The 27,504-nt window shown below is 50.9% G+C and overlaps 4 protein-coding genes across 10 annotated transcripts in view; 1 reads left to right on the forward strand and 3 right to left on the reverse strand.

Annotated features, from left to right (window-relative positions):
* The window catches only part of agap1 (ArfGAP with GTPase domain, ankyrin repeat and PH domain 1), a 47,243-nt gene extending 31,456 nt beyond the window's left edge, over positions 1-15,787 (reverse strand). Inside the window, exons 1-7 of one of the 4 annotated variants that reach the window (XM_068309019.1) lie at positions 14,842-15,787; positions 5,842-5,900; positions 5,652-5,739; positions 3,932-3,946; positions 1,669-1,754; positions 1,449-1,590; positions 241-375 (exon numbers count right to left, since the gene is read on the reverse strand). In XM_068309019.1, the coding sequence (XP_068165120.1) occupies positions 241-375; positions 1,449-1,590; positions 1,669-1,754; positions 3,932-3,946; positions 5,652-5,739; positions 5,842-5,900; positions 14,842-15,013 (697 nt within the window). In that variant the 5' untranslated portion in view covers positions 15,014-15,787. Of the gene's footprint in view, positions 1-240; positions 376-1,448; positions 1,591-1,668; positions 1,755-3,931; positions 3,947-5,651; positions 5,740-5,841; positions 5,901-10,346; positions 11,533-14,841 lie in introns of those variants that run through there. The other 3 variants (XM_068309017.1, XM_068309020.1, XM_068309018.1) reach the window with 3 other exon arrangements.
* A 484-nt stretch (positions 15,788-16,271) lies between these two features.
* On the reverse strand, positions 16,272-17,740 carry LOC137591298 (fas apoptotic inhibitory molecule 1-like). Its single transcript, XM_068309207.1, has 4 exons — positions 17,347-17,740; positions 17,040-17,268; positions 16,729-16,778; positions 16,272-16,530 (listed from the first exon to the last, which is right to left on the reverse strand). The coding sequence occupies exons 1-4, from the start codon at positions 17,461-17,463 to the stop codon at positions 16,381-16,383; spliced, it is 546 nt and encodes a 181-aa protein (XP_068165308.1). The 5' UTR covers positions 17,464-17,740; the 3' UTR covers positions 16,272-16,380.
* Positions 17,741-17,885: 145 nt separating this feature from the next.
* On the reverse strand, positions 17,886-21,178 carry LOC137591297 (ras-related protein ralB-B-like). 4 transcript variants are annotated; one of them, XM_068309205.1, is made up of 5 exons: positions 21,027-21,178; positions 19,714-19,843; positions 19,429-19,637; positions 19,050-19,224; positions 17,886-18,967 (listed from the first exon to the last, which is right to left on the reverse strand). In XM_068309205.1, exons 2-5 carry the CDS (start codon positions 19,825-19,827, stop codon positions 18,860-18,862), a joined length of 606 nt encoding a protein of 201 aa, XP_068165306.1. In that variant the 5' UTR covers positions 19,828-19,843; positions 21,027-21,178; the 3' UTR covers positions 17,886-18,859. The 4 variants fall into 4 exon arrangements, with proteins under 4 accessions (XP_068165306.1, XP_068165305.1, XP_068165304.1 ...); XM_068309204.1 differs by having other exon boundaries at positions 19,714-19,835; positions 21,027-21,172; XM_068309203.1 differs by having other exon boundaries at positions 19,714-19,863; positions 21,027-21,161.
* A 1,943-nt stretch (positions 21,179-23,121) lies between these two features.
* On the forward strand, positions 23,122-27,032 carry LOC137591296 (inhibin beta B chain-like). Its single transcript, XM_068309202.1, has 2 exons — positions 23,122-23,865; positions 24,682-27,032. Exons 1-2 carry the CDS (start codon positions 23,469-23,471, stop codon positions 25,455-25,457), a joined length of 1,173 nt encoding a protein of 390 aa, XP_068165303.1. The 5' UTR covers positions 23,122-23,468; the 3' UTR covers positions 25,458-27,032.
* Positions 27,033-27,504: the final 472 nt, after the last annotated feature.

Here is a 27,504-nt window from a genome sequence, read left to right on the forward strand (position 1 = left end):
TGTCCCGGTCAGTCCCCTCCTTCCCCTCCTCCTCTTCGCCCTGCTCTAATGTGGGTCTGGTATTAATTCCGGCGGACCGGGCTGTGATAAAACTTAACTGCTGTTCGGTTCCTCTAAATCGCCGCGCGGCTCCATTTCCGTCTTAATTGACGAGTGATTAGAGCGTCCGAATGGCCGGGGCGTCAGGAAAAGTCACCTTCCCAGAGGACCGGACTGTGTCCTGACCGCTGAGCGTCTTACCATCCTGGAAGACGCGCTCCACGTTCAGGCCATAGGTGGCGCATGTCTCGTAGTAGGTGCAGCGCTTCAGCTCGTTGGACAGCTTCCTGGCTCGGCCGTCGTCGATCACTCTGGGATTGGCTGAGCTGATGGCGTCTGGGAGTAGACGAGATAAATGTCAATCAATGCCACCGTTTCTCTCTAATCAGCTGTCAACACGGGGCAGCAGTGGCTGTAGCGGTAGAGGGGGTCGTCCAATGATCACAGGATCAGTGGTTTGATTCCCGCTCCCACCCAGCCACCTCGGGAGTGTGAGCTGACAGTGGGAGGTGTCAGCTCACATCCCGAGCACCGCTGAGGTATCCTTGACCAAGACCAAGACCGTCCCTGAGTTACCCTTGACCAAGACCGTCCCCCTTTACAAGTTGCTCATTTGGCCGCATCAAGAAGGAGCTGCCTGCCACTCTACCTCTCACTGCATGCTTACAGGCCCCTAGCATGTGTGTTACAGGGCCTGTACACACTATATACAGTATATGAATGTGTGACTAACAGTACTAACTAGAGTGTAGTATTTATTTCTCTTTGGGATTACTATAGTATAAAAAATATTTTTAAAAAGTAATTAACAAAATAACACAGGGATCCAATGGGTGAGGATGTGTGACCCGCCCATCAACATCACAACAACAAACAGGAGCCTCAAGCATCTGGGTTAGGGGTTAGGGTACAGTCAGGGTCAGGGGTTAGGGTACAGTTAGGGTTAGGGGTTAGGGTACAGTTAGGGTTAGGGGTTAGGGTGGAGTTAGGGTTAGGGGTTAGGGTACAGTTAGAGTTAGGGCACTGTTAGGGTTAGGAGTCAGAAGAAGGACACCAAGATTCTGTGAAGGCACAGGAACCGTCAGTGGAGCTCTAACGCCCTCTGCTGGAGGTCAACAGTCTAAATGACTTTGACATGAGGGAGGGGGTGGGATGGGGTCTGATATTCTGAATAACCGTCATATTTAATAACTAGATTGAACCACTGGGTGGCAGCAACAACTCATTCACAGAGAAGGAGTCAGAGGAGGTGGTCCTGCTGGATGTCTGGGGGGTCAGGGTTCAGGTTCATGTTCTGGTGGAAGTCTGGGGGGGTTAGGGTTCAAGTTCGGGTCCTGGTGGATATCTGGGGGGTGGTGGGGGTGGGGTTCAGGCTCAGATCCTGGTGGATAACTGAGGGGTTCAGGTACCTTGAGTGCCCACTAGGACCAGCGGTAGGTCGGCGGTGTTCCGGTAGCTGGCGAGGCGGCTGAAGTAGTGGTAGACCGTCTGGAAGCTGATCTCGTCCTCCAGACTGAAGACGAAGACCACAGCATCGACCCACAGGGCGAACTGTGAACAGGAACAGGTTCAAGTCTCACCGTCTTCACAGCTTTGGGGGTCGCGGTTCTGTGCAGGGGCGGGACTCACCTGGGCCTCAGGGGGCCCCCCTTCGTCTCTGATGAGCAGCAGGTGACTCTGACCGTCCACCACAATCTCCTTCTTGAAGCGACCCCCTGCAGGGAGGCAGACGCCGTCAGCAGGAGATCCCACACGGGAACCATTGATCACCAATCGATCAGACAGAAGCTACTGATCGATCAGTGAGATGCTACTGATCACTAATTGAATAGATAGAAGCTACTGATCATTAATCTATAAGAGAGAAGTTACTGATCACTAACTAAATAGAGAAAAGATACTGATCACTGATCGATCAGTCAGAAGCTACTGATCATTGATCGATCTGGTGATCACACCTGAATGGAGAACGAGTCTAAGGAGGGTTAACCATGAGTACACACACCAGCTGATGAGTACACACACAGGTGTGTACATACAGGTGGCCCCGAGGGTCACACCAGTCGCCCACAGGCCAATGAGCTGCATGACAATTTAGGTTTATTGCTGCTGTTGTGTTTTAATCACTTGTGACCAAATAAAGTGACAAAATAAGTTTATTATACATAAGTTTAGATGAGTTCAGGTGAACTCTGACCTACTGCAGGTCAAAGGTCAGTGTTGTTCCCGTGGAGATAGAGCTAGCAGACGCTGAGGGGACTTTCTTAGTCCAAGAACAAGACGGGTGGGAGGAAGAGGAGGAGTTGTTAAGACTATGAAACAAACCTGTGTTTCATTAGCAGGCGACACACAGCACGTGTCACAGAAGCGACCATGCTAATTACCCACCAGGAAGCGCACTAAAGGCAGAAAAAAGCCTGGGAGCTAAAACAGTTTGTTTTCATCAAGCCAGCGAAAACGTCACAAAGAAGAAGAACAAGGAGAAGAAGAAGAGGAAGAGGAAGAAGTAGAAGAAAACAAGAAGAAGAGAAATTTTGTTGTACTTCAAGACGAGACACATGGAACCAATCTATTGTCCACTGTCCGAGCTGGGAACGTCTACGATGGTTTGAGTGTCAGCTCTGGCCGTTGACCAGTCCGATCACCTGGACCGGGATCTGGATCTTGATCAGTGCAGGTGGGACGAGTCTGTGGACATGGTTTGGAGACGTGTCCACTTAGGAGACGTCTGTCCTCAGAGACACCCAAGAGGGATGACGTACAGCTGGTGACAGCTGGTTCAGAGGATGGTTAACTAGTGAGGTGGTCTTGCTGACCTTTGACCTGGTGTTGGTCAGGAGGACTCAGGGTCCGTTCGGGTCCAGGTTGCAGAGTGAACCCCAGCCTGTGCTTCAGCGTGGGAACGAACACATCCTCTTGGGGGGACAGGAAGTCTAGGGACAGTCCAGATGGTATTTTGGGTTCTACCAGGAGGATCAGCTGATCTGGGACGGCTGTCGACCAATCACAGCGGTACGGCGCCGCGGCATGTAGAGACCAGCTCCGCCTTCACGGGCAGTAATGACAGGGTGGAGTTTCCTGTGGTCAGAGGCTCAAGACGGCGAAGCACACTAGAACCGACCAATCACAGCCAGAGGAACAGCGGAGGTGATGAGGCCTCTACAAGCCTGAACCTGATTGGTCGACCTGCAGAAACTGAACCTGCAGAATCAACTGATTGATTGCTTAGTCCTTGAAGCATTCTGATTGGCTGTTTTTCAGCGGGGGGAAGGTCTGGCACAGCTTGTCAGTGAAATTCAGGAGTCTAATCATGGACTTTATCGTCATGGTGACTGATCCAGTTACGGAACAGAGGATGAGGATAGCCAGTCAGAGGAAGATGAGAAGTGTTCACGTACCCGCGAGCTAACAAAGTGTTGCTCTGAGCAAAGCATCATGGGATCAGTCAAGAGCAGAAAGAAACCAAAGATAAATGTCTGGAGCGTCGGAGGAAGTCGGATGGAGATCAGTGAGTCAACACGGGATGCAGACATTATGCTGAGTCAGCTCTTTATTTCTCATAAACAGCTGATGTGTGTCTCATGAGGAGCGGGGCTTAATGTTGAGTCCAGCTTCAGGTTCCCTTCAGCCTCCTGCCAGGCTGTGACATCACATCCTGTTCTGATCTGTCCAATCAGATGAGGGATGGAATTTAGAACCTCAGCTGTTTTCAACATGATACAGTGGAAGAGGAAGTGGAACAGATGGAGGATGATGAGGATGAGGAGACAGAAAAGGAGGAGGAGGAGAAGTAGGGGGAGGAAGAGGTGGGAAAGGAGAGGAGGAGCAGGAGGAGGTGGAGTAAGAAGGTGTGGAGTACAAAGAGGAGACGGAGGAGGAGGAGGATAGTTACCTGCATCCACGTCCGCTAGTTTACAAGAGCAGCAGCCCAGAAGGAGGAGGACAGAAACAGATTCAGCCAGAGACAAAACAGCAGATGAGGAGGAGGAAGAGGAGGTCAGGAGGAAGAGCAGTATCTTCAACGTATGGAGGCTTCTCCCCCAGCCTGACACCTCCACCCTAACCTGAGGCTGAACCCCAGGAGCTGGTGGGAGTCGTCGGCTCTGCCTCCAAACCACAATCTCAGAATAGTTCTGGTTAGCAGCGCCGCGGCCGCTCAAAATCAATCGCGGGGGAATCCAGACCAACTCGTCAGTCTCCTCCTCCTTTTCCTCCTCTGACGCTCCCTTCTCTCCGTGATCATGAAAACATTTCAAAAACATTTCTTTTTCACTAGAGCTGAGTCGCTGTTGACTGGGGGGGGGCGGAGCCAGCAGTGAGGCTTTTGGAGGAGAGAGGAGGAGCTTTGCATCAGGGAGATCCGTGTGAAAGAGGAGGCCACAGATGAGCAGGGTCTCCTCCTCCCACAGATCTCCACAGGGAATCAAGAACCAATACACTTCAACCCACAGAATGGTCACAAGGTGGGGGTGGGTTTGAACAAAATCTAGAACAGAATCTACTGGATGTAGAACAGAATCTAGTAGATCCAAAACAAAATTCTTCTGGATCTAGGACAGAATCTTTTTGGATCTAGGACAGAACCTCGTGGATCTAGAGGATCTAGGACAGAATATGTCTGTATCTAAGACATAATCTACTGGCTATAGAACATAACCTAGGTGATCTAGAACAAAATCTTTCTGGATATAGGACAGAACCTAGTGGGTATAGGACAGTATCTTGATGATCTAGGCCAGAATCTTTCAAGATTTAGGACAAAATGTAATAGCTATAAAGCAGAACCTAGTGTGTCCAGGACAGAATTTTTAAGGTTCTAGTACAGAGCCTAGCTGACCTAGATAGAATGTAGTGGACCTAGAACAGAAGCTAGTGGATCTATAAAAGAATCTTTCTGGATATAGAACAGAATCTTTCTGGATATAGGACAGAATCTAGTGGATTAAGAACAGAATCTAGTGGATCTATAACAGAATCCTTCTAGACCTCGGACAGAATCTAGTGGATCAAGGACATAATATGGAGGATCTTGGACAGAACCTTTCTGGATCTAGGACAGAATCTTTCTGGATCAATGACAGAATCTACTGAATCTAGGGGATATAGAACAGACTCCTGCAGGATATAGGTCAGAATCTAGTGGATCTAGATCAGAACCTAATAGATCTAGAACAGAATCCTTCTGGATATAGGACTGAATCTTTTTGTGTCTTGGAAAGAACCTAGTGGACCTAAGACAGAATCTAGAGGATCTGGGACAGAATCTTTCTGGGTCTTGGACAGAATCGTTTTAGATCTAGAAAAGAACTTAGTGGATCTAGGACCGAATTTAGTGGATCTAGGACAGAACCTAATGGATCTAGAACAGAAACTATTGGATCTAGGACCAAACCAATTAGATCTAGAACAGAATTTAGTGGATCTACGACAAAACCTAGTGGATCTTGGACAGATTTTTCCTGGATTAGGACAGAATCTAGTGGATCTAAAACAGAATCTAGTGGGTCTAGAACCGCCATCTGTACTGATCTGGTCAGAGCCCTGTGGGGGTGGGGCTGAGCATTAAAAATGGACGTTCCGGTCCAGCCAGACCTCTAACGGCATGATATTACCTTCAGGGGACTCCTCCTGGACGTAGGTTCCTGTCAGGTACCTGTGGACCAGCGCTGACTTACCACTGGCCAGGTTACCCACAATGCCCTGGAAGGAGTCATTAGAGGATGAGAACAAAAGTGATACCATCAGGGTGGAAATCAATGTGTGAAACCTGGGATGGTTGTGGGGTCGAGGGTTTGGACTCACCACTTTGAGTTCAGGTACCGCCCGGCTCAGCGTCCACTCCTGACTGTTCACGAAGGCATCTAGAGGAGAGAAGAACAGCCGTCAGTCCATTGTCAGTCCAACATGCGACCCTGTCAACACGTGACGCCTTCAGGTGCTGTCAATGTTAGTTTTAGAGTCTACACAGACCGACACCTGCCTCTCAACCCAGACAACTCTGATGGGTCCAGGACCCCATGTTCTACTGGAACCAGCACCAGCTGTTACTGGACCATTTGTACAAGCTGCAGCATCACACAGACACGCCCACTGTGCTATGCCACTCCTCCAAGTTAAGTTAGGCCAGCGGGTCAGGTTAACCTAGAACCCTTTATGAACATATCAGCATCAATCGGTACTGGTCCAGAAAGACAGAGGTGAAAGTTCAACATCACTTAGCATGTTAACTGGGTGCTAGCATTAGACAACAGCTTAGCATTATGCTATCAGACATGTTTTCACCAGGAGGTACAACATCATCAAGTCAATGCTGGACGAAACTTCATGAAACCTGGTCTCTGTCCACTTCCTGGATCTGGAGCTCCTCCAGAGACTGGTTCAGGGGTCTAGCATATCCAGGCCAGACCAGGTCCAGCATCCTGCTCTCTACTATTTTTAGTGTCGTTGCTCTGGTCCAGAGAGAAGCGTTCCTATTGGTCGCTGACACACAGAGGGGTCATTGTGTATGTGACCCCTCCCTTTCTGCCAGCAGGATGTTGTTCCAGCTGCTTCCTGTTTTCGGGGCCACCCGTTCCCCTCTGATGGTCCCCAGACACAATTGGCTACTTTAGCAGGTGACCCTCCTGCAGGGTGGAGCCTGGACGGGCAAACCCTATAGTAAGATCCGGATCTTAGAGGCTGAAGACCTCCAGAGCAGACCTGTTGCCTGGCAACGCCTCCTGTCTCCAGAGGACAGGGCAGATGGGAGGGATGAGAAGAAATAGAGACAAATCAGCAGACAGAAGAAAAGATGGAGAGATCAAACATCACGAGACTGAAACACTCTCTCCACCTCCCCTATCGTCATGTGACCACAACGAAGCTCCTCCCTTTCTTCCACTTCACTCTTTTGTTCCTGTTTTCATTGATTCCTTCCTGAGACCATGCCCACAACATAATTTTATGTTGTGTATGTATGTCATGTCCTGCAGGTGAGACAGGACACATTGATTGAGGCTAACTTCGTGATTGTAAAGAGTTCTCATGAGGTCGTATCATGTCTCATAAGGTAATGGCTTATAATGTTTCAAGAGGTCACATAATGCCTCATAGTTTCTCATGTGGTCTCATAATTTCTCATACAGTCTCATAAGGTCTCATAAATCCAAAGGCCTAAAGATCCCACCCCCCTACTTCAGCTGCTAGACCTCAACTGTGGCCCAATCCACACATAACCGGGTATTTTTGTAAACACATCTTTTTTCACTCCGCAGAGAAAAAAAATTTGTGTCCACACAGCGTTTTCAAATAATCTCCATCCACACATAACCGCATAAATGCGTAGACACCTTTATAAGCACAATAACTCAGTAACAACTCTGCCAATGATGGGAGAGAGGATCGGGACGTGTAGAAATTCACGCTGTTCCTCTTGGAGGACGACCTCCATCACAGAGTTCTCTCACCAACCGGCAGCACGACCCAAAATAGCCGACTTTTGTCTGGGCTCAATGTGCAGCAGCAGCACTTGAAACAACAAGATGATGTAAACACAAGACATGTAAACACGGGGTCACACACACATGACGTCACAGCAGTTTTCATCACCCGGACTGAAAAAGCTTTGGTTACAGCGTCCACATGAAAATGCATACCCGGAGTTTTCAAACAAACATTACTTTGGCTGGCTTTTTCAAAAACCTCCATTTTTGTCCCGGATATCTGCTTTGTCGTGTGGGCTAAAGGCCTAACAGTGGGAAAAAAGATGAGTTTTCAAAAAGCGCTGGCTACGTGTGGACGGGGCCCCTGACTGACTGCAATTCCATGTGGCCTATCTGCCGCTCTCTCTCTCTGTCTCTCTCTTTTCCTTGCCCTGTCTCTGTCCCCATTGAATTTCTTTTCCCACCCAACAGGTCAAGGTGGATGACCGTACCCCAGAGTCTGGGTCCTGCCCGGAGTTTATTCCTCAATGAGGGAGTTTTTCCCCGCTGCCTTCGCTTTATGCTTGCCCTGGAGGGTCCTGTTGGGTTTTAATGTCTGTTAAAGCGCTTTGAAATTTTTGCTGATATGATTAAGCAATTTCCAAATAAAAGTTGATTGAAGGATTTATTGATAATTGCTCTTATGGTCTCATAACGTCTCATAAGGTCTCATGATGTGTCCAGTCTCATTTGTCCTGAGGCGTCCCAACATTAACTGACCCACAAATCCCAGAATGCACTGTGACTCCTCCAGGAGCACATGGATTGAAGGATCAACCACACCTGCAAAAACTTCAAAGTCAATAAAAGAAACCTGCTTCCAGCACCGGAGGATATCAACCCAACAAACTGATGTAACGATAATCATCATGCACAGGTGATGCATCCTCTTGTCCCTGTGGGACTCCCCACATGTTCTCCAGGTAAATCAGCTGCATCTCCAATCATTGAGGGCCAGGTAAGACGCAGAGACCCCTCAAGGACCTGGCTTTGGTCTGGTGGTCCAGACGAAGGTCTTCCAGAACTGTTTGTCTGAGCAGTGTGCTAACTTTACTTGCAGTCCAGCCTACAGACATGCTAACGCTAGCTGCAATCCTGGTTGCAGACGTGCTAACGCTAGCTGCTTGGCTAAATACAGAACATCATTCTGGAACTGCACAGAGGGCGACGCAAACCTTTACATCTACAGAGATGTAGAAGAAATGTACAACACACACGCACACACACACAGATAATGGGATTGTTTGTGGAGTGTGTTCATTTCCTTGGCATAGAGTGTATGTGCGTGTGTGTGTGTGGGGGGGTAACCATCAGCTGACTGTGCCGTGTGCTGAGCTCAGTTCAGATTCAGATCACCTGTCTGTCTGCCAGCCACTGTGTCAATAAAAATTTGATTCGACTCAATGGTGTCCTTTCAGACAGGTAACAAAATAAAGAAGGTGTCAACTTACAAGCCCTGATGAGTCAAATGTCAACGAGCTGCTGACTCAACCTGTCGGACAGGTGAAACACATACACACACCTCTAGACACCTGAGGGGAACAAGGAAGTGGAACGACCTCCTGGTCTGACAACCGCCCCCCACTTAGGTACCAATCAAAATTACATCAGCTGGACGTGACCCGTGAGACATGATTGGTGCAGGAGCTCACGTCTTCCTGTCCAGCACGCTGCCCACCCCTGACCACTCCTCCCCCGATCCCAAAAGTCACCGCATGGCAGTAACAGAAAGGACAAACCCACCAGAAGCTCTTTGATAGCTTAAGTTAGCTCTCCAAGCTAACATGTCACCCTCACCAGGATATGCTAAAAAGGTTAGCATATTCAATGTTTTCATAATTGCACACTACTGTGACTTTTAAAGGGTTCCATGCTAACACACAAGGTAAGGGAGTGCCGTATTCATGTGCTACATGCTAACATTTCAGAACTGAGCTTATTAAATGAGTTTCAATACAAAAACAGTTCCAGGATGTTAGCATGGACCCGTAAGCTAGCTAAAAACAAGCAAAAAACAACAGGCTGCCCGCTAACATGTCCATGCTAGCATTTTGTCACAATGAGTTTGGAGTTAGGACGGATCAGGTGATCGACACCGATGACATGTCACATGACCTCCCTCTGATGGGAGAGAGGGATGAGGCCAGGTAGGAAAGATAAGTGAAGAGGGGAGGAAGGAGAGGAGGAGGGAGAGGAGGAGGGAGAGGAGGGATGAATGGGGGAAGGAGGAAGAAAGAGAGGAGGGAGAAGAAGAGGAAGGAAAGGAGGAGGGATGAAAGGAGGAAGTAGAAAAGAGATGATAGGATGAGGGATAGGGGGAAGGAGGAAAAAGGAGAGGAGGGAAGAAAAGAGGAGGAAAAGGAGGAAGAGGAGGAGGGATGAAAGAAAGAACGCATCAATGAGGAACCCAGGAGCAGAGAGAGGGACAAGAAAAGAGGACAGGAGGAACGCTCCTCCATCATCCCTTTATGTGTGTGTGTGTGTGTGTGTGTGTGTGTGTGTGTGTGTGTGTGTGTGTGTGTGTGTGTGTGTGTGGACATTACTTCTGCCTGGTTGTGGATGTAGGTCACACACACTCTGGGTGGGCGGGGCTACTGGTGTGTGTTGCCAGCCTCCCGCCCCTCCACCTGCCCCCAGACTGGCAGTGATGATGTCGTGATCAGCTGACTCGACTACAACGCCGTATGCTACATAGCCCCGCCCCCTACAGCCCCACCCCCTACAGCCCCCCAGGACGTCACAAGACGACCATGACCTCCTTTGGAGGTGTCCCAGAAACGAAACCAGTCGGTGGGCGGAGCCTCTGCAGGCCCTTCCAAACATAGGGTACGTGTACGATGTCATTACCTTTGGATCCTCCCCCATCGATGCTGTCCACGCTGGACTGGGAAGGTGCCGTCCTCCTGCTGCGCTGGAGGGAGCGGTTGACGCAGGGGCTACCGGCCGGGGGTGAGACGGCCCCGCCCCTCTTGGTGAAGATGCCGCTGAGGAAGCGAACCAGACGCCCCGCCCCTCCTGGCCCCTCCCCCTCACCTGCCAGACGCAGCAGGTCGCTGTTGTCCAGCGTCCGGTTCTTGCCGCCTGGCGCCGCCCCCCAGCGGCTCGGCTCGGACGAGGCGTCCGTCTCGTTCAGGACGGCGCCGACCTCCAGCGTCCCACTCCTCTGGCCGGGGGGGGCACCGTCCCGACGGATGCACCCGGAGCTGCTGTGATGTTTGTCCTTTGAGAGGGGGCGGAGCAACAGCTCGCCACTGCGCCAGTGTCTGAAGCTGAGGCTGCGGCGCAGGAGGCAAGGGGGCCACCGGAGGGGCGGAGTCTCGGGGCGCTGCTCCTCCACGCTCCTGGCCTTCAGCAGCCTCGCTTTCTTCCTGATGCTGCCCTCCTCCGCAGCGCCGCCATCCACTTCCTGCTCCTCAGCAGGACCTCGTCCGTTCTCCTCCAGGCTCCTCCCCTTCAGCAGGAGCTTCCTGGAGGCGCCGGGGGGGCCCAGCTCCAGCCGCCCCGTGCTGAACGTCCTGAAGCTCCTTATGAAGCCACGTGATGAAGAGCGCTCCTCGGACTCCTCCTCCTCTACCTCCTCCAGGAGGACGCTGTGCCGCTCCTCCTGCCTGGACGCCCCTGGCAGGGGGTCCTCCACCCCCCCCTCTTTGCCCTGTGGCCCCTCCCTCTTCACCAGTGTAAGGGAGATCCTGTAAACCGTCCTCCTCTGAGGCGTGCTCCTGTCCATGCTGTCCAGGAGGTGCATCCCTGGGGAGGAGCGAGTCCTCCCGATCCGGATCGGGTCCCCCAAATCCCGATCAGGTCCTCCAGGTCCAGGCTGACCCAGGATAGGCCTGATTGAAACAGACGTCTTCTCCTGCAGGAGCGACCAGCGGGAACACAAACCTTCTCCGAGCCTCTGCACCGGGAGCCGCCCCCCCGCCTCCCAGACGACCTACCGACCTACCGGACAGAAAGTCGCCTCCCACCGTCGGAGGAGGTCAGCGGAGCGCCGGCCTGCGTCACCCCGGAGCCGCGGCTCGTATGTCAGCGAGCAGGAGCCGAGGACCCGCCCGCTGCGCTCTGCTCCTCCCCCGCTGCTTCGTCACACACACATTTACACACACACACACACACACACACACACACACGCTCCAGCAGCCAGAGATGATAGGAAAACACGGAGCGAAGCAGAAGTGGACCGGGTGGAAACACGTTTGGCTGCAACGGCAAAAAGAATCCACCCCCATAGATCCTGTTACTGCAGGAAGTAAACAAGAAACGTCGACAACAGAGGAGCAGCCAGCGGGGGAGGGGGCGGGGAAAGGGGCGGGCCTTGACTAATCACTGAATCAGGAGCAAGGAAACCCCCCAGGTCATGTGACGTCAGCGGCTGTCAGCTGATGTTTGACTCCTGCAGGAGGTCTCTTCCTCCTGCCGTCATCATCAGACGAGCTGCTGTGAATCTTTGAGCTGCTTGATCAACTACTGATCGGATCAATGAAGAGTCAGACACGTTGATGCCGACTCTGGGGGGGGGGGGGTGGGCGGCGGCAGGAGGACCACAAGGTCATGTGACAGAACTCAGAGGTGAATCCTAGTAAGCTCCTCCTGCAGGATTGCAGCATTTCTGGAAGTATCAAAGAGCAGCAGGAGGCACACACATACACACTCACACACACCCACCCTGGGTGATGGAGAAAGTGGGTCAAGCAGTAGCAGCAATGGGGTAGGACGACGCCCCCTGCTGGCAGGAGAAGGCCACTGCTGTGCTGAGGCAAACACTATGGATGCTACACTAATAGCACAAAAGACATCAGGTGTGCTGCTGCTACTCCTCCATGATCATCATCATGATGATCATTATTATTACTATTATTATTATTATTATTATTACTACTATTATTGTCATTTTTATTATTATTAGTAATAATAATATATAGTAATATACAGTATAGAAATATTATTATTACTACTACTTTTATTATTAATATAATTATTACTATTAATTATTATCAGTATTATTATTATTATTATTATTATTATTATTACCTGGTGCTTGATTGGCCACCAGACCAGCATGCACTATGACATCATACAGGTGATAACAACACACACCCATCCACCGGCCAATCACAGAGCAGACACTGAACGTCACCAGGTCCCAGAGATACTCTGATGGACTGGGTTGGCCTCCGTCCTCTGAACCCCAATTTTCTGGTTTGCAAGCCTCCTTGCATCTTTGATGCACATTTTTTGACAGGGACGCACGATCATCAGACAATGTGCGTTCCTGGGACGCAAGCTTGAAATACTTACAATTTAAAAAATTTATGCAAATTTTTCCGTGATATAATAAGGCGAAAAATGCACTTCCATTCAACAAAAATATTCACAATTTATCCGTTTCTTCATTTAAATTTTGAACCCGGATATCGCCATTATGTTTTGATCTCACGCGAGTTTCTCGTCACGACACTCACCTACGTGATTCAACCGTAGTCTGATCATTTTACACGCTGCAGTAAGTGAGCGACAAGTTAGTCATATATTATCAACAGACCTCCGAAAAAGATTAAAAAGTTGGAGAAGAACTAAGTGACAATGAGTGTTTTCTTGAATAAAGAAAGACGCAGAAGAAGCCAAGCGAAAACCAGCAAAAATACTAATATTTGTACCACAATGGACGCAATTGTTTCCATGGGTGAGTCCCTTTGATACCGATGGAGAAAACTACTAGATCAGATGCACATTCTTAGGAGGCCATGGTACATTGTCATGTACCATAAGCAGGAATTTCCCAACCTCATCCCTCTTTTGCAGTTAGCCCTCATCTCAGCCATCCACATAGCAGGGGGTGAGAGGGGCTTTTCTACACAGAACCAAATTTTAACCAAAAAAAGAAAGCAGCTAAATGTCAGCAACCTACTGTATATTCTGTTATTACTTTTGGGATGCATAAACGTCATGTTGGAATGCACAAATGTTTTTGAAATGCACTCCAGGGATGCACTGCTTTCTGGAGGTAAAAAGAACTCTGGAACCCCGCTTCACAAGAGGCGATGGGTAGAAGGAAGTGACATGATGTGGTCAGGGGAGCCACCCCATCTGCTCCGCGTTCAGTCCCAGTGTTTGGTGGTGATCCTGTAGGTACGATCCCGTCCAGTTACGGCTACTAGGACACTAAGACAAGAGGACATTGTTGTAGCAGGCAGGACGCTAGACTATTCTGAGGCCAACAGGACGTGTCGGCAGACTCGCCATTGTTCCAGTCAGGTCAGCGTCACACTGGAGCTTCCCTTCAGGTGACAGCGCTGGAGAAAAGGAAGACGCAAACACAGTCCAGGTCCCTGTTTCTGGATCAGCGTCACAAGAGAAACACACCGGTCCAGTAGCAACTCAGCTATGATTGGTTGAACACAGGCGTGACGTCATCAAGGTAAAATCTCTGCTGTTCACATCCCTGAAACCTGATCCAGGACCACCCCGGATCCTAGTTTTCACAGCTTACTTCAATATTTATACGGAACAGAGAACAGCGGGGATCCGTTCAGGTTGGTACAAAGACAGCACCTGGTTCTTGGACCACACCTGGTCCAACAGGTGACTGACAGGTCAGACATCACCCCCATCCGCCAGCTAAACCCGAATCCAGCACAGGAACTATCTCGGACACCAAGTCACCCCACGGACCCCATCACGCGTCAAAAGCCCAGACTGAGGACTGAGGTCAGAGGTCTGACCCTTGACCCTAAATCCTAACCCTAAACTAGAGTGAAGCAGCATGACGAAAACCTTAGACTCCTTTGTACGCCTGGAGGACTGTGGGTAGAATCCCTGGCCTAACCTGGTGTCGTTGTGACATCACACGCCTGCTACTCCAGGCAAGGGATCAGTGCTGCTACCTCTGCCACCTGCTGATGACCTTTGACCCTTTGGACAGGAAGTCACCAGAGCAATCATCCCTAAACAAAGTCAGCTGACACAAACAAACCGGAAAGACCAAAGGAGATGCACAGGACCTGAACCTGGCTTCCAGGCCTTTATCATCATCATCATCAATAATTCCAGAGAGGAAGCAGATGGGGACCAATGAAACAGTAGCTCCCAGGTTCAACAATCACTTCCGGTCTGCGCTGATCAGCTGATAACAACAACCTGTCAGGACTACAATCAAAAGTCCTTACAATCAAAAGCTGGTGCTGATGACGTCGTGTTGACGTCATCAGCACCAGCTGATTGAGGGGTTCGCAACTCAATCCCACTTCTCCATCATTCGGGATCCAGACCGGTTTCAGACCGGATCAGACTCACGAATCACCCGGGACCGGCAGAAGAATCCCCCCAGGCGCACAGGTCCTACCTTCAATGGCGATGACGTGCTCCCGGATCTGGTTCTGCAGCAGCGGCTCGTCCAGCCGCTCCAGCAGCTCGTAGATGGAGTAGATGTTGGGGTGGACCGACTCGAACCTCTGGATCTCGGCCCGGATGGCGGCCGAGTTGGCCAGGTGCTGCTGGTAGTTCATCCCGCTCATCCTCCTCCTCCTCTCCGGAGGTGAGCCGATGGGGTCCAAGGTGAGGAAGGGGGTGATGGAGAGGGAGGTGACGGCTGTGTTGGAGTCTCCGCTGCCGGGGACCGTCTTTACATCCCCGGGTACCGGATGCGGCGGCGGCGGCGCTGCTGCTGCTACTGGACGCAGACAGCTGCACTTCCCCGGGGCGTCACAGCTCCCAATCCCGCTGCAGCGACAGATGAGCGGCACGCCGGGAGGGGCTCCCCCATATCAGACCGTGTGGGACTAGGATCCGGTTCGGCTAGGAGCCTCAGGTCCGGTCCGGTCCCGTCATCAGCGACCAGAAGGAGCAAAAATGGCCTTGCGGCTAAGAGGCTAGGCTAGCGGCTAAAAGCTAACGCGCTACAGCTTCCTAACCGGGAAAACAGGACCGTCTCCGCTCCTCGGACATCCAAAGGGGGGCAGCTGGACTCCAGGAGACGGGATCAAAACGTGGCCCAAACCGGCAGCTGGGCCGGTCCGGTAGTTTAGTGGACCGCGGTGGGGCAGTTCGGATGCCTATTCCCGTCCGTTGTTTCCTCTTCCCTCCAGCTCCGTCCTCTATCCCGACTTCGACCCACCTGCTGGAACCCCGAGGAGCCCGAGCGTGTGTGAAGCGGACCCAGGTGTTGTGGAAGCTCGGTTCCTACAGGTACGTCCCTCACGCGGCACCGGAACACTCAGCGGCCCCCTGTTCCAGCGCGTTCAGGGCCATTCCGTGTCGGTGGAGCCGCCGCAGTTCAACCAGGAACGTCACTGTCGTCGATGTTTCTACCCGGAGGGTCAGGTTACACACAACACACCGCGACTTCCGGAGATGGTTTACAAAATAAGAGGCGTCTCCGTTAAGTCTGAAGTGATGAGCAACAATTGAGAAACGTTGGTTTATTTTAACTTCTCGTTAATAAAAGTGAGGCTTAACACATCAAAGAGAAAAATACGGCGACTGAAAGGTAGAGTTTGGACCTTATAACACTTTGCATCTTACTTTTTCATTTGGGTTGTCACTTTGAATTGATACTGTACTTTTATTTTGGAAACCAGCCATCGTCTTTTCCGGTGTTTTTGGGTCCACCATCGCGAGCTTAACTCAGACGTTCATGAACACATGATCCGCGCAGACCACGCAGGAATAGATCAATCACTTAAATTCATTGATCTCCTCTCGTGAAGTGACTTCCTTTGGAACTCTTTCAAAATAAAGCTGAAACCAGGGAAAACCACAGGACTCCACCCACAAAGGATGTCCAGCACTTTATTAACTTTATCATCTCCAAACATTACAGATCCACAGGTCCAGAGTGGACCAGAACCGGGCCAGAGCCAGTCCAGACCCGGAACAGCGCCTTCTACTGGGTGGACGCAGCGACTCTCTCTCCGTCCAGCAGGAAGTGATGCACAATGCCATCCTTCTTCTTCCCGCTGCCCACAGCCTTGATGCAGCAGTCGTGTCCTCCCAGCAGGAAGTGAGTCTCTGTGCCATCATCCACAAACTCCCCCTGTCGACAAACAAGACTCAGTGGCAATAGGAGTGTGTGTGTGTGTGTGTGTGTGTGTGTGTGTGTGTGTGTGTGTGTGTGTGTGTGTGTGTGTGTGTGTGTGCGTCTCAGATCTACAGCGTGGTAAGGATCTATATTGTTGGTGCTGGAGAACGAGCCTTCTTGGAGGGACCTCATCATTGGCTGGGTCAGTCTCACCGTTGTGTCCACTCTGCTCCCGTTGCACCAAACATCCATGGTGTCTTTTTCTAGTGACCAACAGAAAAAATAATTTAAGGCTGAGATCTTGAACCTGGGGAAGAGGGTAGGTTGGGGGTTGTTGATTCAAACATATCAATTGTCTGTTGTCCAATCAGGCAGAGGCTGGTCGTCCTGCTTCCTGAAATAACTGACCTCAGGAACTTGGAGGAACATGGAGGAACAACATCATGGGGGGAGCTCCAACTTCCAGGGGCTCAAAAAAAAAAAAACAGGAGGGCGGGAAGAAGAGAAGGAATACAATAACCCACCTAGAACAACCCTGCAGTCTTCTCCATCCAGCTGGAACAACCAGGTTCTGGTCGTCCGGGCCCGGTTGTCCATGAACGTCTGCAGGCTCTTCCCGGAGATCTGCAGCTCATACTCGTAGGCAAAGCCAGTGACAGCCTCAATGGTGATGGTGGCCAGGGTACCAGCACGTCCCACCAGGAAGGTCTCCTTCCCAACCAGCTTGAACATCCAGTCCTTCCTGATCACCTCCTGGCGAGACAGACAGCCAATCATCAGCACCACAGGGTCACGTCTCCAACAATACTAACAATTCTAACCGGGTCTCACCTGTCCGTTGACATAAACAACCCGTTTGCCGGTGGCGGTGCCGTGAGCGAACTCAATCCTGTAAACGCCGTCACTGAGCGCCACCTCCCATGCCGCCACCAGGTCTCCAGTCGGCATGTCTGGGAGTCAGAACATTGACCTCAGCTGGACCTCAGGCTGTTGGACTCCAGGCGCCGGACCGGTCAGCCCTGCTGGGCGGAGGCGTCCACTCAGCAGCAGGAGTATTACTGTAAGAGGATTTCAGGTGTCTCTGGACACAGCTGATCTGGGGTCAGGTGAACCAACAGGTGTTTAAGTGATTCATCCCTGTAGCGGACCTCTGAACGGGTCCACCAGAATGCTCTGGTGACATAATTCTGCAGCTAACCAATCACAGAACACCTCACAGTGAAGGTTCCTGAGCCGACGGTTCCACCTAGTGGACAACAGAGGCATGACAGCTGGACCGGGTCACCACGGTTCTGACATCCCTTATGAACTAGAGGAAGCCCTGATTTGTAGGCCCTTCAAACAGAAAAAAAAAAACTGGACCCTCCGGATCGATGACAGTTTCAAGTTTTATTCAAGGTGCAGACAGACGTCGGCACCAGACGACACCGACAGACGGTTAGAAGGGATTGAATGGCTGGTGGCCCGTGGCATGTCCCTTCAGGCGCCACCAGGACCCAGACCAGAACAACACAGGGGTTCTGTCCGTCATGGGCAGGGCCCACTTGTGACAGTAGATCGATAAAGGTTTCATTCAAAGACGGGGATGCACGCATATGCTAACGTCAGGAATGTGTGACGATAAAGACATAACCGGACCGGGACAGCAGGTCAGGGGTCCACCGGAACCTGGAACCGGACGGCCAGAACACTAGGAGCGTGGCTATAAGTATATGGACGTCAGTGAGCAAAGAGCATGTCACAGCTATAGTACATAGCAGCTCATAGCACATAGCAACTGTAAGGCGTAGCAGATGTAGCACTTAGAACCTGTAGCACTTTACAGCTGGTTACACTTAGCAGCTGTAGCATGTAGCAACTGATAGCACTTAGCAGCTGTAGCACGTAGCAGCTCGTAGCACTGAGCAGCTGGTAGCACTTAGCAGCTGATAGCACTGAGCATCTGGTAGCACGTAGCAACTGGTAGCACATAGCAGCTGTAGCAAATGGAAGTTGCAGCACTAAGCAGATGTAGAATTTAAATGATAAGCTGAGTATGGCAAATAATCAATAAGTCAATAAACAAGCTGAAGCTATGAATGGCTGACACTAAATATAAAGTGTCACTTGAAGCTAGCCGCTAGCCGTAGAGGAATGACAGCGTGGCTGTCAGCAGCATCAACGCCTGAGGCTGACGGCCCAATCACAGATGAAATGTCCACACACTTTTGTCCACAATAGAAGAACCAAAACTAGGAAAGTCCCAGGACCCAATAACAAGATAGAAGGAGGGAGTGGAGACGTGAAGGGCTGCCAGAGGCATCAGCCGCCGCCGCCATCGTCCTGCTGCCATGTTTGGGTGTCTTCACAGGATACAACAACGCTTCTTCTTCTTCTTGCCACTCGGTCCGTTTTTGTCTTTGCTTTCTGCCATCTTCTTCTTGCGAACCTCCCTCATGAGGTCGAAGAACACCTGGAGACAGAAGGAGAACCTGTCAGGGAGTTGAACGGGCCACCGCCACCGCCGCAGGTGGACTGTCCCAACGTTATCGTACCTTGTCTACATTGGCTCTCGTCTTGGCAGAGGTCTCCACGTACTGGACGCCCCACTCACTAGCCTTTGTTGCAGCGTCGTCGGCGGACACCTGCCGCCGCTCCTCCAGGTCTGACTTGTTCCCCACGACGAGCAGAGGGATAAGCTCCTCCTCCTTCACCCGCAGGATCTGCTCCCTGACAATAGACACCAAGTCACACAGGACTTCTGGACATTTGTGAGATGGACGCCATGCTGTCAGGAGATAGACTAGTATAGACGTGCTTGTAGCCAACGGCTACATAAACTGACTCCCGTGGGTGGAGCCAGAGCCTCCTGACTCTGGCTCCTCCTCTACCAGCTGACCACAGAGGCATGGCCCTGACGGTGACGCCACACACCTGAACTCAGATGTGGCGGTGAAGGACTCCTGCTCCGTGATGGAGAAGACTAGCAGGAAACCCTCTCCGCTGCGGAAATAGTTGTCCCTGATGGCGGCATAGTCCTCCTGACCAGCTGTGTCTAGGATGTCGATCTGGACATCCTCGCCATCCAGGACCACCTTCTTCCTGTAGCTGTCCGCTTTGGTGGGCTCATAGTCCTCCACGAACTGTGAGAAGAGAAGCCACAGTGTCAGAGGAAACCGGAATTGCAAGGTTCATGGGAAATGTAGTGTTGAGTCGTACCTCGTCATACATGAACTGCAAGGTGAGGGCAGACTTCCCGACTCCGCCGCTGCCCACCATGATCACCTTGTGGAGGACCAGAGACGTCTGGTTCTTGTTCTTACTGGAGGCCATCACTCCAGCTGCAGGACTAGCAGAGACTAGTAAGAACTAGTACAGACCAGCAGAGACCAGTTAGGACCAGCAGACTCCCGCACAAACCAGCAGAGACCAGTACAGACCAGCACATTATCTGAACCACTCACAGCTGTTCGTGGTGGGTTTTCAGGACCACCAGGACTCCACAAACACCACAAAAACAGACAAGGGTCTTCTCAAGCCTGACGGCTTGGACCACTGAAAAACGCCCACACTGGACCCGGGACTCTCAGGGGCCTACAGAGACACCTCCCATCCCAGAGGACTCAGCAGCACCGGCTGATAAGGAAGTGTCAACACAGGAAGGACACGCTTATCGCTGACCATTCACGGCCTACCTTCACCACAGGCCGCCGCCCACAACCACACCCACATTAGGGCAGAGCTGCAGAGGAATCCGGTGGTCAGAGATTGGGTTAACGTGATCATTAAAGCCTCCTACGTTTAAACTCTGTAAGACTTGAAGCAGACATTCAAGTCCTACAGTAGACAGACATTAAGGTCCTACATCAGACAGACATTAAGGTCCTACATCAGACAGACATTAAGGTCCTACATCAGACAGACATTAAGGTCCTACATCAGACAGACATTAAGGTCCTACATCAGACAGACATTAAGGTCCTACATCAGACAGACATTAAGGTCCTACATCAGACAGACATTAAGGTCCTACATCAGACAGACATTAAGGTCCTACATCAGGCAGACATTAAGGTCCTACATCAGACAGACATTAAGGTCCTACATCAGACAGACATTAAGGTCCTACATCAGAAAACATGAACGTCCTACAGTTTGTCCTACACGCCTGTCCTGCTACATCACAGACATGAACGTCCTACAGTTTGTCCTACACGCCTGTCCTGCTAGCGGAGCCGCCCATCAGCTCGTCCCGGTGGACGGATTCCTACTTGACTGACACTTCTCCTTCTCCGTTCCCGCCTTCAGCCCGTAGACCGCCTCCAATTGGATCAAACTATAAGAACCACCCACTCTGGCGGTCGGTATTGGCTGCGTGGAGCGTCGCTCATCAAACTGCTTCGGGGGCCAGGGGAACAACAGGACACTCCTGTCCGCCGGGACTTCGGTGAAAACGAGCGTCAAACAATTCCCAGCGAAGCGAACGGAACACAGAGCAGCCGAACCGGAATCGAACCGGGACTACAACTCACCGCCTTTGTGTTTCACCGTGTCTGGAGGCAGATCCGCCCTCCACCGACTTTCACCCAACTTTCTGAAGTTGACCAGCAGGCGGTCTGTCCCGCCCTCACCGGCCGACAAAGATCGTCTATTATTGAGACGATTCCCCGCCCTCACCGGCCGTCAAAGATAGACTATACTGTACTTAAAAGATGCCCCGCCCTCATCGGCCAACAAAGATCGTCTATTAGGAAATCATGACCCATTCTGACCTGAAGGAGGAGGTGAACCACTGTGAGAGAGGAAGATGTGGAGGAAGGCTACGTTTACATAGATAAAGAAAGAAACAATGACAGAAATATACAAAAATAAAGATGTAAACAAACACAGAGACATAAAAACAAACATAAAACTTAACAAGTAAAAACGAACATAGAAACAAATTATAAAACATTACAACAAACACATAAACAAAGAAACATACAAATAAAGATATAAAGAAATAGAAATAAACAGATATAAAAACATACAAATAAACACAAACAGAAAGAAACATACAAATAGACACACACATAAATATACAAGTAGACATATAAACATCCAAATAGACATAGAAACCAACACATAAACATAGAAACAAACAGAAATATACAAATAAACATATGCATGAATATACAAATAGACATAGAAACATCCGAATAGACAAAGAAACAAATACAGAAACATATAAACAAACACATAAACATCCAAATAGACACAGAAACAATCATTTTAAACAAACACATAAAAATACATAATACATACATAATGTATTCATAATGCAGCATTTCAAACGTGTTTACTTCTTTAGTTGTTTACGGAGTGGCATCAACAGGAAATGGAGACATAATGACACATCTTACTTTTAGTTCCTCTCAAAAGAGATTGATGACATGATGTGACATCACAGGAGTCCTGCTGTGACCTCACAGCAGTCCAACCACAGCAGTTTGTTTATTTGTTTTAAACTCCAGGAGTGTTTCAACTCCGTGATCCGGTTTGGTTCCGGTCCAACAGGACCACAGTTCTACCCTCCAGATCCATGTTTTGTGGTTCTGGTTTGACAGATCAGAACCAGGACAGGAGCAGCTGCAGTTGCAGAGTCAGGTCTACAGATGGTGCTGGTTCCCTGCTGCTGCAGTGAGGTCATTGCGGGACTGCAAGGTCAAAGGTCACCACTACCTGCCTTCACCTGACAGGCCGACTGGTTCTGGTTCTACTGCTGACCTCCATCCAGTCCAGAACGCCACTGAGAACCTGGGCCCACACAGACCCAGCGTGGTCACTGAGAGCTGGCTGGAACCGACCCCAACAGAGGGGTCAGGAGGGGACGTGGTTCACAATCAGCCAATCAGAACATGTTCCTCAAGGTGACATCATCACACCAGGTGCTCTCTGAAGAGCTGGATCAGGTGTGATTGATCAGTGGACCAGGTGTCATTGATCAGATGGATCAGGTGTGATTGATCACATGGATCAGGTGTGATCAGGTATGATTGATCAGAGGATCAGATGTAATTGATCAGATGGAACGGGTGGGATTGATCAGATGGATCAGGTGTGATTCATAAATAGATCAGGTGTGATCAGGTGTCATTGATCAGAAGGATCAGACGTTATTGATAACTAGATCAGGAGTAATCAGGTGTGATTGATCGGATGTATCCAGTGTGATTTATCAGTGGATCAAGTGTGACTGATCAAAATGATCAGTTGGGTGATATTAAAACTTGGTGTGGTACTTCTGGGTCTTCACCCATTGGTCAGTCCAACCTGGTCCAATGGTGGACGAGACGGGTCCAGACAGAGGCACACAGAGACAAACACACACACACACACACACACACACACACACACACACACACACACACACACACACACACACACACACACACACATCCAGGTGGTTGTCTTCTGTTCCTGATGACGTCAGCAGGATTACTTTTGTGACTCGAGTCCCTTTGGGAATAATCAACCCCGCCCCTCCTGGTCGTCCCTCCCCACTGGCTCCGCCCTCCTCATTTTGACCTCCCAGTCTATCAAAAGTTTTGGGAGCGTGGGGGTCTCACGTCAGAGTGGAACGCTCGTCTGAGCGCTCTCTGGCACACCTTCCTCTCCTCCTCTTCTTCCTCTGAAGCGCCGTGTAGACACCGGACCGGTGGAGGACCGGATTTGGACCATGTGTGAGTTGGTTCGGGACCCTTTTAACGGAGACCCGCCGCTGGGCTGATAATCATCATCATCTTTCTTCGCTCCAAACTCGGTACGAGCTTCTTTTTGTTTGTGACGGGATGTTCGGTGTGGACCAGTCCGGCGCGTCAGATCCGAGCGGACAGCCGTGACGAGCGGAGGCGGGCCGGGACTAAACGGGTTTCGGTCTCCCCCGTTTCCTCCTGAGCCCCAAACTGTTCCAGAAGAGGGAACTTCATCACAGCATGAGGTTCTGTCTGCTCCGACTGGCGCTCTTCGCGTGTTGCGTCCTCTCCGTCCGTCTCAACGGCGCGCTCCAGCCCGAAGCGGAGGCGCACGCGTCATCCCGGGATACCTGCGGGTCCTGCGGTGCCAATCAGCCGGAAGACGCTGAGCCGGATCGACTGAACCAGGACTTTCTGGAGGCGGTGAAGAGGCACATCCTGAGCCGGCTGCAGATGCGGGAGAGACCCAACATTACGCACCCCGTGTCCAAGGCGGCGATGGTGACGGCGCTGCGGAAGCTGCACGCCGGGAGGCTGCGGAAGGACGGGAGGCTGGAGATCCCGCACCTGGACGGACACCCCACGACCCACGAGGCGCCCGAGGACTCCTCCGAGATCATCAGCTTTGCAGAACGAGGTGAGTGGTGGACGCGTTCAGGGGGAACTGCAGGGACGCGGCGCAACCAGTCGCTGTGACGTCACGCAACTGTCATGTGAGGTCATCAGGAACACCGGAGCTGAGCAGCAGGACTAGAACAGGGGGTCCACATCTGGACCAGACACAGGACCTCAGGAAACTTCACAGTTCAGCCCCCCGAACCCAAACCAGAGCCCGAACAGGATCAGTGTCCAGTGTGCGTGTGTATGTATGTGTGTGTTAGCATCCTGCTAACATGCTACATGATGATGTCACACCTGTGGGTGTGTACTGAGACTAAACATGGTCTTAGCAGAGAATGCTAACCTATTTTTTAATGGTAGCATCCTGCTAAGATGCTAACTGTTGGTTTGTTGGTTGTCTGGTGGGCTGCCTGGCTGGTTGGTTGGATAGATGGTTGGTTGGATGGTTGGTTGGTTGGTTGGTTGGTTTTTTTGGTTGGCTGGATGGTTGGTTGGCTGGCTGGCTGGTTGGTTGGTTGGATAGATGGTTGGTTGGATAGTTGGTTGATTGGTTGGTTGGATGGTTGGTTGGTTGGTTGGTTGGCATTGCTGTTTGCTGGCTGTGCCTCCCTACCCTGGAGAATCTCCACATTTGTTCTGTGGGAGGTCTCTTCCTTTTAGTTCCTTTTAGTTCACAAGATCCTTGCTGGGCCCATTCTCTGGGGTCCAGGGTCAGTTAGACTGGTCTAGATGTTCAGATTCTGGTGGTTGTCTGGAGGTGGTCAGTTTCAGGATCATGTCCCCTCGATGGCGCTCCTTGTTAACAGTGGTGTCCTGTGTTCTTGTCCCTCAGACGACCTGGTGACGTCCAAGTCCAGCCTGTTCTTCCTGATCTCCAACGAGGGGAACCAGAACCTGCACGTGACGCAGGCCACCCTCTGGGTCTACTTCAAGGTACTGCCGTCACCTTCAGAGGGCCGTTCCAGGAGGAGGGTGATGGTGAAGGTGTACTACCAGGAGCCTGGCCTCAGCAGTAGGTGGAACCTGGTGGAGAGACAGGTGGAGCTGAAGCGTGGTGGTTGGCACACCTTCATGTTGACTGATGCTGTCCGATTGGTCTTTGAGAAAGGCGATCGGCGCCAGAACCTGGATGTTCGCTGCGAAGGCTGCGAGGCGGAGGGTGTCACGCCCATGCTACTGAACCGCAATGATGAGTCCCACCGGCCCTTCCTGGTGGTCCGGGCACAGCTGGCGGACAACAAGCACAGGATCCGGAAGAGAGGGCTGGAGTGCGATGGCAGCGGTGATCTGTGCTGCCGCCAACAGTTCTACATAGACTTCCGGGTCATTGGATGGAGCGACTGGATCATTGCCCCCTCAGGATACTTCGGAAACTACTGCGAAGGCAGCTGTCCGGCCTACATGGCGGGAGTCCCAGGCTCGGCTTCGTCCTTCCACACGGCGGTGGTGAACCAGTACCGCATGCGGGGCATGAGCCCGGACACCATGAGCTCCTGCTGCATCCCCACCCGGCTCAGCACCATGTCCATGCTGTACCTGGACGACGAGTACAACATCGTGAAGAGGGACGTCCCCAACATGATTGTGGACGAGTGTGGCTGCGCCTGAGCAGGACTCCATCAGACCTGGATACACCTGGACACGCCTATACACAGCTGTACACACCTGAACACACACCTGTACACAGCTGAACACACCTGAACATGCCTATACACAGCTGTACACACCTCACCATGCCTATACACAACTGTAAACACACCTGTACACAGCTAAACAACCCTGAACACGCCTATATACAGTTGTACACAGCTGAACACACCTGAACACGCCTATACACAGCTGTAGACACCTGAACAAGCCTATATACAACTGTACACACCTGAACACACACCTGTACATAGCTGAACACACCTGAACACACCTATACATACGTATACACCTGGACACACCTCTATGCACCTGTATAAACCTTTACACACCCGTGTACACCTATATGCTTCTGTATACACCTGTACACACCTGTATACACATCCAAACAGACACACCTGTACACATCCCTATAAACCTGTACACACCCTTACATACATGCCATTCAGGGAACTTGTATGCACACAAGAATAAACCTGAACATACCTGTGTAGACCTGTACACACCAGAACACACACCTGCATACACCTGTACACACCTGTATCCACACCTGTATACACCTGTACATGCCTGCATACACCTGAACACACACCTGTATACACCTGTACATACCTGCATACACCTGAACACACACCTGTATAAACCTGTACACACCTGACATTGTGTTCTCCAATTTAGCCAGGGTTCTTCAGGGTTTGCTCCAACAAGAAGTCCAGCCGTGAACGCGCTGCACCTCCTCCTGGACCGACATCGGACCCTGACTCTAAAGTAGGAACCTGGAACCTGGACTCGAGTTCTGCTTTGACTAAAACCGTCAGCTAAAGTCGCTACGAGTCCTGACGGTCTGACATCCTGGACCCAACCCTCAAGTATGGTTTGTAGGTTTTGGTACCAGACATCATGTGTGGGCTTAATCCCGGGACGAAATAATTTCTTGGTGTGTGTAGAACCGGGTATTCCTCACAGTGGATTCTGGTGCTGTTCAGAGTCGAAACTCTCTAAAGACCCCTGGGGGGTAGCTCCACCCCCATCTCCCAACTCACAGGTGCTGCTTGAGCTATGCAATGTATAAAGTTTACCCATAGGGCCGGTGAGCACCAGAACCAGGTTATGTCAGCTTTAGGTCATAGGAGGCTCGCAGGTGGCCTCTGACCTGGTATCAGAGTTCTGGTGCTGAACTTCCTGGTTCTCAGTGATTGGTCAGTATTGATGAGGAATAATCTAGAAATGTCTATCAGACCCAGATGTGGTGGGTTGGACAGATCCTCCCACTGCTCTGAACCTCACCTGGACTCTGTGACATGACAAGCCCCACCCCCACCTGTCGTATGCAGAGCTACGCCTCCTCCCGTCGGAGGAGGAGCTGCAGGAGGTGAAATCAAAGTGAACCGTGAAGGAACCAAAGACACGGGTGACTTGCTGATTGGTTGGTGTTGATGTCAACATGAAGCCCACCACCTGGTCCCAGTACGTTCCCGATCCAGTACCGTCCTAATCCAGATCACACTGTGTGATTGTGGAATATGTTCTACTTTGTACCTGATCAATAAACTTTCTCCTTTCTACCTGTGTGGGTGTGTCTCTGTGTTCGTGGATAAGAACCCATAACATAGTTTGACCCCAGGTCCAACACTGTTTGTTACAGGATGAGACAGTGACTGCAAATCCAGGTCCACACCATCCCACTTCCTGGGTAGGATGCTAGAGACACAAAATAACCAAAATATGACCAACCATGGTTCTGTCTACCCGCTAAAATAAAAAAAACCTCACCATTTTAAAGGAATAATAATAAGTCTTTACGACGTCACAACAGCGCCTCCTTGATCGGTCAGAACACCACAAAAGACTCTTAAGTGAGGGAGGGGAAACTTGACAGAAGTAGGACACAGGAAGTAGGACACAGGAAGTGGGACACAGGAAGTAGCAGAGACTTGCTGGCGGCATTTAGTTTTCCTGGTAACCAATCAGACATGGTTCTGGTTATGAATCAGGCTTCCATTGGTCT

Source organism: Antennarius striatus, chromosome 24 (assembly GCF_040054535.1).
Source record: "Antennarius striatus isolate MH-2024 chromosome 24, ASM4005453v1, whole genome shotgun sequence".
Taxonomy (NCBI): Eukaryota; Metazoa; Chordata; class Actinopteri; order Lophiiformes; family Antennariidae; genus Antennarius; species Antennarius striatus.